Source organism: Dendroctonus ponderosae, unplaced genomic scaffold (genome assembly GCF_020466585.1).
Source record: "Dendroctonus ponderosae isolate FM_Combo_2020 unplaced genomic scaffold, Dpon_F_20191213v2 Dpon_F_20191213_1, whole genome shotgun sequence".
In the NCBI taxonomy this organism is placed as follows: Eukaryota; Metazoa; Arthropoda; class Insecta; order Coleoptera; family Curculionidae; genus Dendroctonus; species Dendroctonus ponderosae.
The window spans coordinates 11,160,254-11,175,069 of NW_026017110.1; the positions used below are offsets into that span (position 1 = coordinate 11,160,254).

General features: G+C 33.1%; 1 protein-coding gene across 2 annotated transcripts in view; it reads right to left on the bottom strand.

The window, feature by feature from the left end:
• The window catches only part of LOC109536066 (signal-induced proliferation-associated 1-like protein 1), a gene marked incomplete in the record, with an annotated part of 80,668 nt that overhangs the window by 36,786 nt on the left and 29,066 nt on the right, over nucleotides 1–14,816 (bottom strand). The window contains 1 exon segment of one of the 2 annotated variants that reach the window (XM_048661172.1): nucleotides 2,665–2,987. Within the exon segment in view, the coding sequence (XP_048517129.1) occupies nucleotides 2,665–2,697 (33 nt within the window). 2 annotated transcript variants of the gene reach the window in all.

Sequence of the window (14,816 nt, forward strand, 5' to 3'; positions counted from 1 at the left end):
TGCTAGGATCGTTGGCCAATTGATTATCCTGAATGAAGCTTCCGTCATGCCAAAAGCTTGTGGTTTCAAACAGGATTTTTAATGATGATGTCTATGAACCAAGAATATCTCAGCAAGAATATAAATTCAATTGATGAGGAATAATTGTAGATTCATTTCAAAACTTATAATATTTAATAATAAAATTGTTAAAACAAAATATCTTGAAAATAAAAAGTTTAAGCATGCTACAATAATCCCGTCGATTTTTGTTTTTACGTGTATTATTTTTATTTGTATTCTGCATATAATAAATATAAGAAGTAGAGTGTACTAGTTCTTCTAAAAACATACCCCAACTCCCATTGCAAAGTTAAACAATCCGCACTTTATTTTTACGGTACTACAGGATCTTGCAGGTTACAATGTTTCTTTTCTTACAATTTTCACTGTGTTTTGTTTCACATGCTCATCAGATGTAGTCGCCTTTTTGTGTTGCGTACCTCAGGCACTCAACAAATATCTTACCATGCTAATAAGTAAAAGGCAACAAGTTAACTAAAAGCAGAGCAATTCGGGAATTCATTAAGGATTACATATTTGTCAGTTTTTTTAAGTTACTACCTATATTGTATATATGTTACATATATATATTGCATAGGTATATGTTAATTGTTAGAAACAATCAAATTTCTGGTATTGTGCCCGTCGCCGCTTCAAGTAGCTGAATGCAACAGGTAATAGCAGATTTCAGGAGCTTCTTTAGCACTTTAGAGCAGGAAAAGGTGCATGGCTTGAAAAGGTTTTGAAAACAAAATTCTAGAATCGTTACAACACAATAGAAAACAATAACGAATTTGAGCTTCTGCAACAGTTTGTTCACAGTACGTCGTGTCGTTTTTTCCACACAATCATTTTAAGCCAACTATTGGATGCATATTTAGCACTTCGCAACAATAAAATATGTGTTTATAGTCATTCAGCTTTCTTCAGTCCAAATAATTTATTGAAAAACATTTATTTTAAACATGTATTTTGCCTTGATTTCAATTGCGAAACGTAATGGGAAATGTTGAAACTTTAATGTATTTGGAAATCACGAAAACAAGCCTTGCGAAATACTAAAATAATTAAATTTGATGAAAGTTTGATAAGACAGAGGTAGCAGAACTGTACATCCGGCATAAATTTTCAGTATTTCCATGTCTGCACAGTGGTATAAAATATACAAACATGTACGGAAGCAAGCATATTTTAGGTTTGTTTTGGAGCACACTTCTTGTGTTTCGTACCGAATAATAAAAGAACCCAAATGAATCTTACCTTGAAATGTAATACAGTTTAGTTTTTAAAACTATGTTCGGCTGTTTGAGTAAAAATCACAGAACAAGGTCTTGAAAACGAAAATTGAAATAGGAATTATTCCTCAAAATGTGTTGCTCTGATCTTTGCTCCAACACTGAGCCATTCATTCCTAATCAAAAACGTTAACTTACCTACGTAGAAAAGAGTTACGTTGTAAGAAGTAAAAAACAGAAAACAGTTCAATGCATTACAATTACAAACGGATCGAACTTCATAATGAAAATGTCCGTGACATGCTGTGACTCATCTCTAATATAATTGTGACCTTGCCAATATGTTTTCTCCAGGTTTTATAATATATTTTTTGTTTATTTTGTACAGACATCAGTTAATTATGCGATAAGTTTAGTGCAAAATTCATAACATGTTCATAACCTTGATCATTGTTGGCCAATCAAGTTATTGTGGACGACGTTTCCATTTTTATAAAAGGAGTCATATGTAAGTAGTCATATGATTCGAAGGTAAAAACATGACATACAATAAAATCACTATAAGTAGTGTCTACATATTAAGATGATTTTTCAAGTTCTATTTAGAAGCAAGATATATATATATATAAATAGGCAATATACCACTATCATCTTTCAAGTTTCACATCCTATGAATTGATAAACCAGGTTAGCCATGTATAAGATGAATTTCATCCCATTTTTCTTTTGCACAAGCTTCATTAACCTCCATTTATATCGCAAATTTTTAATGTGCTCAAATTATTTTCAACAGGTCTCGTATTTATAGATTCCCCCGTTATCGGGAATTGCACATATCGCATAACACGCCCACAAAGTAAATATAAGCTCATCATGTTAAGCTTTTGACCAGTTAATGTATATTTTCAATTAAATAATAAAAGCATTAGAAATATTCCAAAGTTGAATGGAAAACCCAAAAAGAAAAAATATGTAATATGAAAACCCGTTTTTTTCGTTAATATTAATAATTAATTTGTTTATAGGTTTGATGCGCATCAGCAAATGTTTAGACAACTGATAATTTCATTTAGACAATACAGTTGTACGGCATATGATAAGTATACAAGAACATGAATTGTAATAAACGTACAAACGAGCAATAATACATTAGAAAACTCAAAACATGACGGCAATTATGAAAAGTCTATGTCGGACAGGTTATTTAAATGTACCATTTTACATTCAGAATGGACAGGATATTTATATTCGCACACTTATGACTAAAGCTTCCATCCATCGATGTTTGTACATGACATTAGCACTTGATGAACAGAATTTCTTACTAATCAATATCCGTCAGCTCATAAGAAATTAAAACGTATGTAGGTATTAAAATTGTACTTACAGTTTTACAATTAATTAAAGCACTCCACATCATATTTCAAACTCGTAACTCACTATAGTTAACAATCATAAAAAATAGAACAATTGAAGATTCAAAGCCGGAGCTGCATGAATTGAAATTAAAACGCATTAGCTAAAAGGTTAATAAGCTTTATCTAGGAGTGTCAAGGAGAGACAAACGTGTATGCCTACATAATTCCCTGAAAATGTGTCATTTTTAATTAATTGTTGACCGATTATTGTTGGTCTGCTGTTAACTGTTGCGAACCTCGCGTGCTTGCACAATAAAAATGTTTTGCTCAAACTGATAGTGAACTTCAGTCTGAGTTCAGATAAAATCGTGAGATCTATATTTCCATTGCATTGAACTGATAAGTTACTTCTGCGAATGTACTTATTATCGCTATCGATTGGTGAGTAATTAGAGCCAAATCAGTCAGGAAGGTGGCTAATTAAATACTGGCTTGTAAATTATTTATTTTTTAGAATAAATAATATACAATAGGAAAAATAATTTTTTAGCAGATTTGATTAGATTTTGTGTTCATATTTTGTCAATTGTTGATAAAATTGAATTGACGAGATTATGTGTGGCTTTCTATCCTATCCTATCCTATCCTATCTAGTGGAGTTTACCTTCCGGTTTTTATTCCCTGGAATGCCTTGGTGGCCCAGAACTCATATGAGGAGAATCTTGTTAGAACTCTGAGAATCCAGCGTCGTTGTATATTCAAGTACAAGTTTTGACAAGATCCTACATTTGGAGATGGGACATTCTAGAAACTTTGTTTCCATTGTTCATTACTTAAACGATATCTTCTTCAAAAGTAGCATTTGAAAGTTTCCGATTAAAAACAAATTAAAGGATATCACATTCGCATAAACTTTCAGTCAGACAAATGATGCGGAAAAGAAGACATCATTTTGTGACGAATTACAAGTAAGCTCTATCACACCTGAAAAATGGAAAAATGATATGACAAATTTATATAACGGCGGGGATGGAGATGTCGAAATCGTACAGGATCATCACGCAGCACAAAAAGAAACCATATATGAAGAAAATATAACTCAGAACGAAGTTCACGAAGCGCTGAAGAATCTTAAAAACCGACAACCGGAACCGATGACATCAGCAATAAACTGCAAAATTATGGAGGGATAAATTTGCAAAATGCCTCAACTGTATTGTTCCGAAAAGTAATATCTACCCGAAAAACCTCCGCTGATGAATCGAATGGAAAAGAATCATAGCAATACCTATCTACAAAAATGTAAATAAGAATGATCCAGAAAATTATAGTATATACTTATCTTAAGAAAGCATAAGCAAACTTTGGACAAGATGTTGATAACAAGAATAACTGAAAACTTCTCTAAGGACGAAGAACAACAAGGGTTCAGGCACATCAAATCAATGATGTTCACAACAAAGCAATGATACAATATTAATTCTAAAACAGATTATTTAAAAATCATTAGAATTTGATATATATAATGAACATCTGTATCTTTGCTTTGTAGACCTTACCAAAACATTCAATCGGGTGCGGCTACCAGACGTTTTGAGATTTCTAAAGGAATACAAAATAGATTCTTAACACATAAAAGTCATTAAACACGAATTAACATTCAACACGGCTTGACCGAAGATATGCCCTTCCATCAGAAATTCGTCAACCCTTTTCAACCTGATCATGAACAAAATAATAACAAATATCAACAAAACCGGGACAGGATACAGAATAGAAGATAGGGCGTTGAAAATACTGTTAATAATAAATGTTATGCGGATATGCTATCTTAATGGCTGAAAACGAAGACGATCTGCAAGCAAACGAAGATGATGCAATGTGCAAATCTGGTTGCTAAAGTCCATACTGACCGAGCTGAAAATTGAGAGCAAAGAAAAGATAAAAATCATATGTACAATAAAAGGAATAACACTACCAAATATATGGAGTTCGGATATACGGGAATAACTGAAAGTTCAGGATATCGCTCGGTGTGTAGTGCGTGTACGGTCAAAACACCGAAACTGGAGTGACCACATGGAAAGAAGAATGAACAATGACCGATGGGCAAAGTGGGAAAAAACAAAAAGCCAAATAATTCAAAGCCCCCACCTGGCCGAACACCAAAGACATGGGACGAAAATTGGACTTTCACATCACAAGGGTCTGGATGAACATAAAATCTCAAGACATGATCTTAAAAGTAAGATGGAAGAAGATAGTGCAAAGTTATAAACAATCAGAAACAAGTATGATGAAAAGTGCGTCCACAAACACCGCGCTTTATAAGGTATGAATAACAAAACAGAAACACAGAAAACATGGGATAAGCGCATACATTTTTTGTTGAATATTAAGGGCCTCAACATGGCGTGTGTGATGTGCATCACAGAACACCTCTGAACATGTATGTGCATAACTAAATACTTAATTTAGTGTAAATGCAATGACAATTGTTACCTTTGTAAAACTTTGTAAACTTAAGTGTTTAAAGTTTTAAGCATAATGCCATTGTATAAAATAGATAAACTCAAATCTACCGACTTGCTTATAGATTATAAGATTGATAGATTTACATTGCTTCAGAGCACTGTTAACACCTATCGCGCCTTAATGGCCGGTTTTTTATTGTTTCAGCCAAGTTCTTAACGTAGGTAAACAGTTACTTTCACATAACCGCCATTAACAATTATACTGAAAAAAGCGTAATTGAATGCTGATGTAGCTTTCACGTGATCATGCTGTGATATACATTGGTAACTTAAGTTTTCGCAAGCATGTATTTCTATTTCCGTCCCAAATTCAATTTTTTAACTTTAATATTTGCATGCAGGGTAATTCACAATTGGCGTCATTCCCCCACATAGGGGCTCACTTGGAGAGTACGGGAAAAATACTGAACGTTTTTCTTCGATAATTTCTAGAAGATATTAACAGTTGAAAATCGAATTTCAACTTTGTTATTAAGCATTATTTTGAAATTGCCCCGCGTTTAATTGATAGCATTTTGGAATACATAAGCATTCGAAAAGAAAAATTGCGGTCTTTGCATCAAATTATGAACATTTTTGATATTAAAAAAGACATCTTCTACAATTTTTTGATAAAGTGTCAAAGCGGCAATGATGTTTTGTACCATTAAAAGATATGAGCAGGTAGATAGCCTTGGTCAATAATAACAATAATTTATCAAACTGTGACTTACTTTGAAGCTCCTTTCACGAATTTGAGGATACGCTATTAGATCTGGGGATATGCCACAGTAACATAGCAGAAGCTGTAAGAACTAACGCCAACAAAGGGCTAGAGACACTGGAGATTGGCTCCAGGAAGCTAGTGGACGACAATAGATGTTCGGGTTTCAGGCACAGAGGAACAAGTATTGGACAGAATTGCAGCAGAGCCTTCCAGAGGCACTCAGAGCATTGCACAACACATGACACTTTCCCAGGCACCAAATAAATACCGGGAAAGGGCTCCATTCCTACCCCGTATGTAAGATACGCAGAGCACAAGGACACATTAAACCAATGACTTACTGAACAGCGCTACAAATTGGGCAGGAGTTAATTGACCGAATACGAGCAGATTGCATAATAAGGTCATTGATTACACAGGCACTAACTTGTTTGGAGTTAAAATAAAAACTCAAAAGTATGTTTATTTATAAACATATAAATTCGAGGTTATGAGAACAATAACTGACTTTTCGTAAAACTACGTTCCGATATTCAACGAATCCTGTTGAATTAACCGTTATCATTGTCTATTTTATTGCCACTTTCTGTATAATTCCATGGTTACCGGAGTTTTTAATAATTACGAAGCAACCGGTATTTACGTAATGTTATTTAGGCAGATTACCTGGAAAAATATGTTGCCGTCTTTCTGATATAGCTTTTTGCAAATTTCTCAGTTTTTAATAACAATTAATTTTTCTTACTATTTTTTCTTTACTCCTAAAACACCGCCAGACAACACCTCCAGAGGAATGACGCCACTTTTAAATCACGCTTCTTTATATATGAGTGCGAACAATTTAAGCCTTAAAGTCAGTACTTTTACCCAGCCATATTTGTACTTAGATGTTGACTGTAGTTTAGATTGGAGGCAAGTATCAGAAAACATAAACAACTTTCCACGAAACATCAATTTCTTCTTCGGCTTTATTAAAGTCAAGCAATTACAAAACTATCTTATATCGAGCTTAATGGCATGTCTTAAGAAGAAAAGATATTTTCTAAACAAATAAAATGACTTTAGGAAACAATTATTTACAATCGGTATTAGTATGCACTTGATTTAGATCGATTCAAGGAATCGGGCCAATTTCATTGTGGATAGTGTTGGTTGTACAGCGACTTGAACCTTAGTATCTTCACGAATTAATTGCAATCAACAAATGCAATGGGTTGATACACAAGTGTATTTGTTGTTCCTTACTTACGTTCAATATAAATCCATTTGCTAGCTAAAGCAAAGTATCTAAGGTCGCATAATAAATAAACAGCATTTTAGTTTTAAATGATATCTAATATTTGCGAGGTACTGCTGTTTAGGTACTTTGTTCATTTAAAAATAATGTTCTTATGTTATTTAATGGAAGGTAAAATAATTTATTCCATTAGAAATATACGAAGGGGTGCAATATAATCCCAAGAAAATAACTATTAATGTCCTCTCAATGTTTCGGGTAAATTAAAAAAAGGGCTTCGCATGCATAAATGAAATACAAAGTTTTCTTTAGCAAATTATTGGGAAGTAAAAAAACATTCTTTCCCTTAAGCGGGATTGAAGGCATTGTTGACTTTCTGACGATTAATGAGAATCAGAACGGGTTTACAAACAAATTATTTTTTTAACGACAAAACATGTTATAATGCCAGTCGAGACTGTGAGAAAACGCATTGAAAATGAAGCTCCAAAATGAAATGTTACATACCAAGTTGCTATCAACTTAAGCTCCGCTTTAGTTCAGATAAAAAGAGTTCGATGTACCGCCTACACATGAGCTGACCCATATTTACTTTACAGTTTTGATTTTGGCTTGCTCTACATTCAGTGGAATAACAGTTAAAGCGAAATTATTTCAGATTGCTGGGTACAGTTCGAAGTTTTTCAAATACAGTAACTCACCTAGAAGCATAACTGTAACGCCATTTAAATTATTAATTTGAAATCCGAACGCTGTTAAGAAATATTACAGCACTAATGACCTGCGTGCAGTAAAGTATTTTAGTTCGCGGTTTGAAATATTGTCGACATATTATTAATAATATTGTAATAACGCCTTTTTACCCAACATTAGGCTTTACATTTACTTATAATTTAATCTAATTTCTGTGCAAGACATGTTTAAATGCGTGGAAATGAACCATCAGTTCTATGACCTGCCATAAAACTACAAAACATTCCCTTAATGAGAGTAAAGCACTAAACAAAAGAATTTATTAAAAGGCAATTTCTTTTGACCAACCCGCATTTTGCTTCGTTTAGTGCAGGTCAACAGGAATCATATGTATATTTACGAGGAAAGCCATTTAGCGTGCTAGAAATAACAGAACAAACACACTTCGAGTTTCATTTTATGTAAATTGAAGTTTATATGTAAGGAATTAATATGTATTCAACAGACAGCATGAAACGTTCAAGTAATTTATTTTCTATTAGAAATTTTAATGTAATTCCTGTTGCATGTAATACTTTTTATTTATGAAATAGTCGAGAAATCACAAATTTCTAATACGTATGTCACTAAGAGTGATAGTATATTTATAAGAAGAAATTATTAAGTCTTCACTTGTAATTGTAGATCTTCTTAAGTTATAATATAATATGCTTAATTTGTGGCTAAAATTCTGATATCGTTGAATCTCGAAGATGCACTGTTGAAACAAATAACAGGAAAAAACTTGCTTTGTCCCTTAGTTCTCAAAGAAATATGAATGAAACAAAACTGCTTGTATTTATTTAAGTTTAGCTTTTACCAAATGCGAAACCATAAGGCCGATTATTCCAACAAAACCGATTGCTTTCATGAGAGTGAATTTGTTTATCAAAAAGTTTTTCTTTATGGTTACAACATTCACAAAACAAAAATGGAAAATACTGTTATTACCGTTTTTTAGTGCACCATATATTCTCGAATCTAAAAGTATACAAGAAAAAAAAATAACATATAAAATTTAAAGCTGTTAAAACGAACAAAAGTTTGAGTTTTATTAATGAGTTAAACGAAGATTTAAAAAAATTTGCGACTCAAAAAAAGTTTGCACTTATCTGTAATAAATTATCAGAATCTCTGTCGATTTGCCGAAAAAACTATTTTTTTTTTATATTTAATTTTTAACACTATTATTCCTTGATACCTGAAAACATGTGAGAATCAGCACACGTTATGATATAAAATAATATCCTGCTGTTTAGACAAAAGTACGCATTAGCAACGCCTACAATGAAATGTATATTTTTTTTAGCATTAACGTTGCCGCTTATCAATTATGTTTTAAAACTGATCCATCTACATTTCAATATAGGCTATTTATTATATCATTGTCTGTATCAATATGGGGTTTACAATTTTTACAGCTGCCAGATCTGACTCTGAGGTAATACATCGTCATTCATTATTTCACAAAAAATGTCTTACTGTTATTACTGAACCTGCGATTGGTTAGTTTTAGTTTAATTACTTCAGAAGTCACAGGAAAGGGGCAAAGATGCGCATTTCACCTTTTCTTTGGCAAACTTTCCTTACCACTACCACTGTCCCACCAAGTCTACTTTCCTTCCCACCTGAATTCCAGACTAACCCAATTTGGAAAATAAAAATAGTCAATATAAAACGCTGCCTTTTAATTTGAATTTAAATTTTAGAATAGACTTAGCACTTCTACACGCACAATTCATTAATGTTTTATCGCAAAGAGATCAACTTTTAAGTGTTTGCAATGGCTGGCAATAAGTAATATCTGGAAATGTTTATGTACTTGCAAAAACCGCTTGGTTAAATAAAAAATATTACAAGTTTAAGATCTCACGTAAATCCAATACTTGATTGTTTTTCTGTTTTCATAACCATAATCAGTTCAAAATATACTAGTTTTCCCATTCCAACCTAAGCTAAATTCAATAATACACAAGTTACTAAATAGTGCGGACCCTCTATGTCACAGAAATAATTTCTCTTATTCAGACATTTTGATTTTTTATTAATTTACTTGACATTAGCAGCTTAGATAAATTGGATTAAATGTTATTGAATTTTAATATTTGTATTTAATATACTGCGGTGGTTTTATCTCAATCTCAATGGCAAGTGAGCAAACAAAGCTGATAAGATAAAATATCTACATTTAATATTCATTTCCTTTTTGCCAAGGATTTATAGGTGTTTAAGCTGATAAAACTGATCCATTTTGGGTTTGTTAAGCACAGATAGATACGATAAATAGTTTGATGTTCTTATCTCTAATCGCAAAATGGTGAACGACGTTTCTTTTCCTTGGTGATGATGGGATAGTAATTCCGAGAGCGCTGCGTGGGACACGCCCTGACTAATTAACAACATATTAATACCAATGCTTAAGTAGTATTTGCAACGTTTGTACAGTTGTAATTCCCATATTATGTAAAACTACAGAAAAAAAGCAGATATAACACTAATAACGCCCGTACGCATAGTTAAGCAGCACCGATTTGCAGTAATGTCGCCGATATAAATGACCACAGAAACATTGTTGCCAGGGTTTCGGTAAAGACAATCGCATAGTCACACAAAAGTCGCCAAACTCGCCCAACATTGACTAAGACTTTGTGGTGTTAGCTTTTATCGCCCATTTTGGCGCATATCGCAAATTGAATATTTCGACAAATTTTAGCAAATTTGGCCGCCTAATTTGCGATTTGTCACTCAACTTGGCAACACTGGCAGAAAAGAAAAACATCTGTTGGCCGAGATAAAAAAAAATATTATAGTCGTTCGTTCGCTCATTTTACGCGTGCCCAAATCGGTGTTTTTTCGGAAAATGTTGGAGGTCTTACCCATCTCCGACAACTCGCCAAGTACATACTTTTAGGAAGTTGGGCTGCATAGTATAAGTTAATTAATATAAGTATTAAAAACATTTTAAGCTATCAAATATGGATGGAGATCTCGAAATATTGTATAGGTACTGTACATCGACATAATTTGGATGCAAAATTATTTCTATATATTACGCCGTTGGTTCGATGCCGACTCGCTCTTGGCTATGCCGGCATATACTATCGGCGAATCGCTGCGATCGACTATGCATACGGGCGTAAAATTCGATCACTTACTGGCCACACACGTTAGCAAGAAAAACAGCGAGATTGTTATTTACACTATGGCAAAAGTCAATTAATCAATTTTTTTTATTAAGCTCAAGGACAACCATACTGCAGTACCTAGCTGAGTGTGAAATTTGAAATGAGAGCAACATTCGGAAACGGAAGAAGTGGTGTTGTAAATTGCAAATTACCCAAAAATTGTTTCCCAATTGTTTCGACAAACCAACGGTTTTTGCGGAAAATATAATGGAAGAGCAAATGAGCATGACAGTTTAGTTAATTAGTTAATTATTAACTTAGTTAAATAACTAAACTAGCAAACCATGGGTTTTTTGTTAGTCAACTGATATGTATTTGAACATGCTGGCTATTTTGTGCTTCTTTTCTTGTCTGATTTTGACGATTTATTGTTTTTAACATCTGATTACGTCGTTCTATTCGCTTTCGTTTTCTCATGATTATTTGTTCGGAGCGCTAAATTTTCAAATTTAGCAATCGATTACTCAATGTGGTAATATAAACAAATCAACAAAATAAATGTTACAAAATCGAATTTGCCCTAAATTTGGAATTAGATAAGTTCTGATCGTTTGTGGCGATTTAATTTCTGTTTGAACCATTATCTAGACCAATTGTTGTTCTGACAGTCAAAAGTATTTTTGCAAAAATTTGGTGCCTTAGATAAAATTTCTACCCTGTGGAAAATAAAATAATGTAAACTTGGTGGAAGTTTGACATGTTCCCAGTGGCACAAAAACGATGTTTATAGATTTCAACACCAAAGGCATAAAGAAAGACCTTATATCTCGAAACGGTATTTAATTTTTCGCCTATCTCTTGTATTTACAGGGTGTTAAAAGAAATCAATCAGTTTTGCTGTGATAACATGTTTCCTCACGAAACGCTTATTAAAATATAGCGCTCATGTTAAAGCTAAAACTTCAATATACAGTGTTTATCTAAAACACTATTTGTTTGCAAACACACACACTAACCGAAAAATAATTGCATTAAATAACGCTTCAAACAGTAGTAGAGTCGCTTGCAGAAATCAGAATTTATCCGGTTCCAAAGTTGGTCCAAATTTGCCAGTGTAACGTTGGTTTTGTTCTGAGTGTCTTAGTGCCTTCTACTTAAGTTTATACTGCATTTTGATTCCCCAAGTTCATATTTCATTTGCTGTTTTGTGCATTTCGTATGGTTTTTTCATCTACTACAATTTTGCCTCGAATTTATGAGGCAAAAGAACTTATAAACTTTCCTGAATGTGCAGCTGATAGAAAAAATATAAAACTATCGATAAATAGGAAAAATATCACAACTTGCATCAAAAGAAAAGTAAGTTCTTTGTTAATAATTCTTTAAAATGAATCCACCCATATCAAAATACCTCTCGGCTTCGAACTAAGGCAAGCTTTGCAGTATATGCTAGTGCACTTACCAAAGTATAGTTATTGAGATAACGTATCTATAAAGAGCGATAGCACCAGAAAATGTTGTTTTGTGAAAAGCATAATAAAAAATAGAAATTTTGCCACATCCGCTTTTCTGCATAATCCTTACTATACGGGTAGAAAGTGTTACCATTATGGTAATACTACTCTTTTACTACTTATTTACGTCTTAGTATTTTTTCAATGATTCTAAAATACTAATTATCTATCAGCATACGTGGATAATGAAGGACGCAAAATTTTAAAAAATTTAAATAAAATGTACACATAATGTTTGACGCAAATACAGGAATTCGAGTGAATATAGAGTAGATAACGTTCACTTTCGTCTATCTCAATTTAAATCAATAAATTGCATCAGCAAACATATCACCTAATCAGTCGTTTATACGTGTCAAATGTTAAACGATTGATTTAACTCACTTAGTTTCTTAAGTATATCTTCATTTAAATCATTAATTTGTCTTTCCTAATTGGAATGATTATACTACAGTTCTCAATAGCAAATTTAATAGAGCTCAGCATGTTTCTAAATAATATATAGGTACTTACACTTACTCATATAAGTATTGTTAGTATCAAAACGTTTTGTTCCTATTTTCAGGCTTTAATGGTATCAGGGAGTCCCTCCCTTGAATGATGTTTCAGCAGATGTTCATACACAATTCTTGAACGCGTAAAAGTTGTACTTTGCGTTAATATAATTTAATTGTGGTAATTGAATTATACGTTGCAGTGGAAAAGTATGTTGTGACCAACAACACATATTTTTGTTCTCACTAAGCAGGGGCATTATCGACTTAAATAAATCCAAAATAAATTTGAAAAGCGAACAGGACTTTCAAAGCAAGACAAAGGCTTTGGATTTTAAATCTTGAACGCGTAAAAGTTGCACTTTGCATTAATATAATTTAATTGTGGTAAATGAATTATACGTTGCAGTGGAAAAGTATGTTGTGACCAACAACACATAATTTTTTTCTCACTAGGCAGGAGCATTATCGATTTAAATAAATCCAAAATAAATTTGAAAAGCGAACAGGACTTTCAAATCAAGACAAAGGCTTTGGATTTAAAAAAATGGTCTAAAACAATGTCCAAAACATGTTTCATAAAAAAACGGGATTCCTTTTATGAAAAGAATGCGACTAAAATCCCAAATAAATTCCGAAATGAGCGTCCGCCATTAAAAATGTTAAATTAGGCATTTATCTTGAACAACTTCAAGATTAGTGACCTAAAAACCAGTTTTGATGGCTTCGGTAATAAGATCGGAAGAAGAGATGACTCAACCGTTGAAGAACGAAGAACCATTCTTCTTCGGACAGTGTCGCATACTCACATTCCTTCTGTTCTTTCTTCATTCTTCGGGCTCCTTTGTGGTTAGTCATAATGAAATTCATTCGGTGCAGGCTTTTCTGGTAAACAGACACAGTCAGGTAATGCCTCCACTCAAATAAATATGCTTTGATATGTGCCAAAACACAGCGGATTAAAATGTTAAAACAGCCAGAAGGTTAAAGTTGACTTCTTCGCAAATTTTTGAATGCTTTCTTTGTTAAAAACATCAAACTTACAAAAAATGATGGTGAAATATGTAATTGTAATATAGGGTATTACAATACCTCCTTCTTATTTCGGTATACAGGGTGATTCAAAATTGGCGTCATTCCTTTTAAGGGGTGATAGAGGCTTGGGGAGTACCAGAAAAATATTGAAAAATTTTTTTTCGAAAATTTCTAGAAGATATTACCAGTTGAAGATCGAATTTCAACTTTGTTATTAAGCATTATTTTGAAAAAATCCCACGTTGGATTGGCAGCCAATTGGAATACTTAAGCATTAAAAATGAAAAATTACGATCTTTGCTTCAAATGACGAAAGTTTTTGATATCAAAAAAGTTCTCTTCTTCAATTTCTTGATGAAAAGGCACAGCGGCAATGATGTTTTTTCTCATTAACAGCTAATTACAGGTGGATAGCCCTTGTCAATAATAACAATAATTTGTCAAACTGTGACTTACTTTGAATTTCCTTTCACGAATTTGCTGATATGTGATTAGTTCAGGGAAAATGCTACAGTAACATAGCAGAAGCTGAAAGAACTCACGCCAACAAAGGGCGAGGAGAGTGGCTCCAGGAAGATAGTGGACCACAATCGATGTTCGGGTTCCAGACAGAGAGGAACAAGTATTGGGCATAATCGAATCAGGGCCTTCCAGGGGTACTCAGAGCACAATAACTGACACTTTCCCAAGCACCAAGTAAATACCGAGAAAAGGCGTTTGTACGATACACACAGCACAAGGAGATACAAATGGAGCACGAGTTAATTAACTGAATACGAGAAGCTGCTTGATAAGAGTGGATAA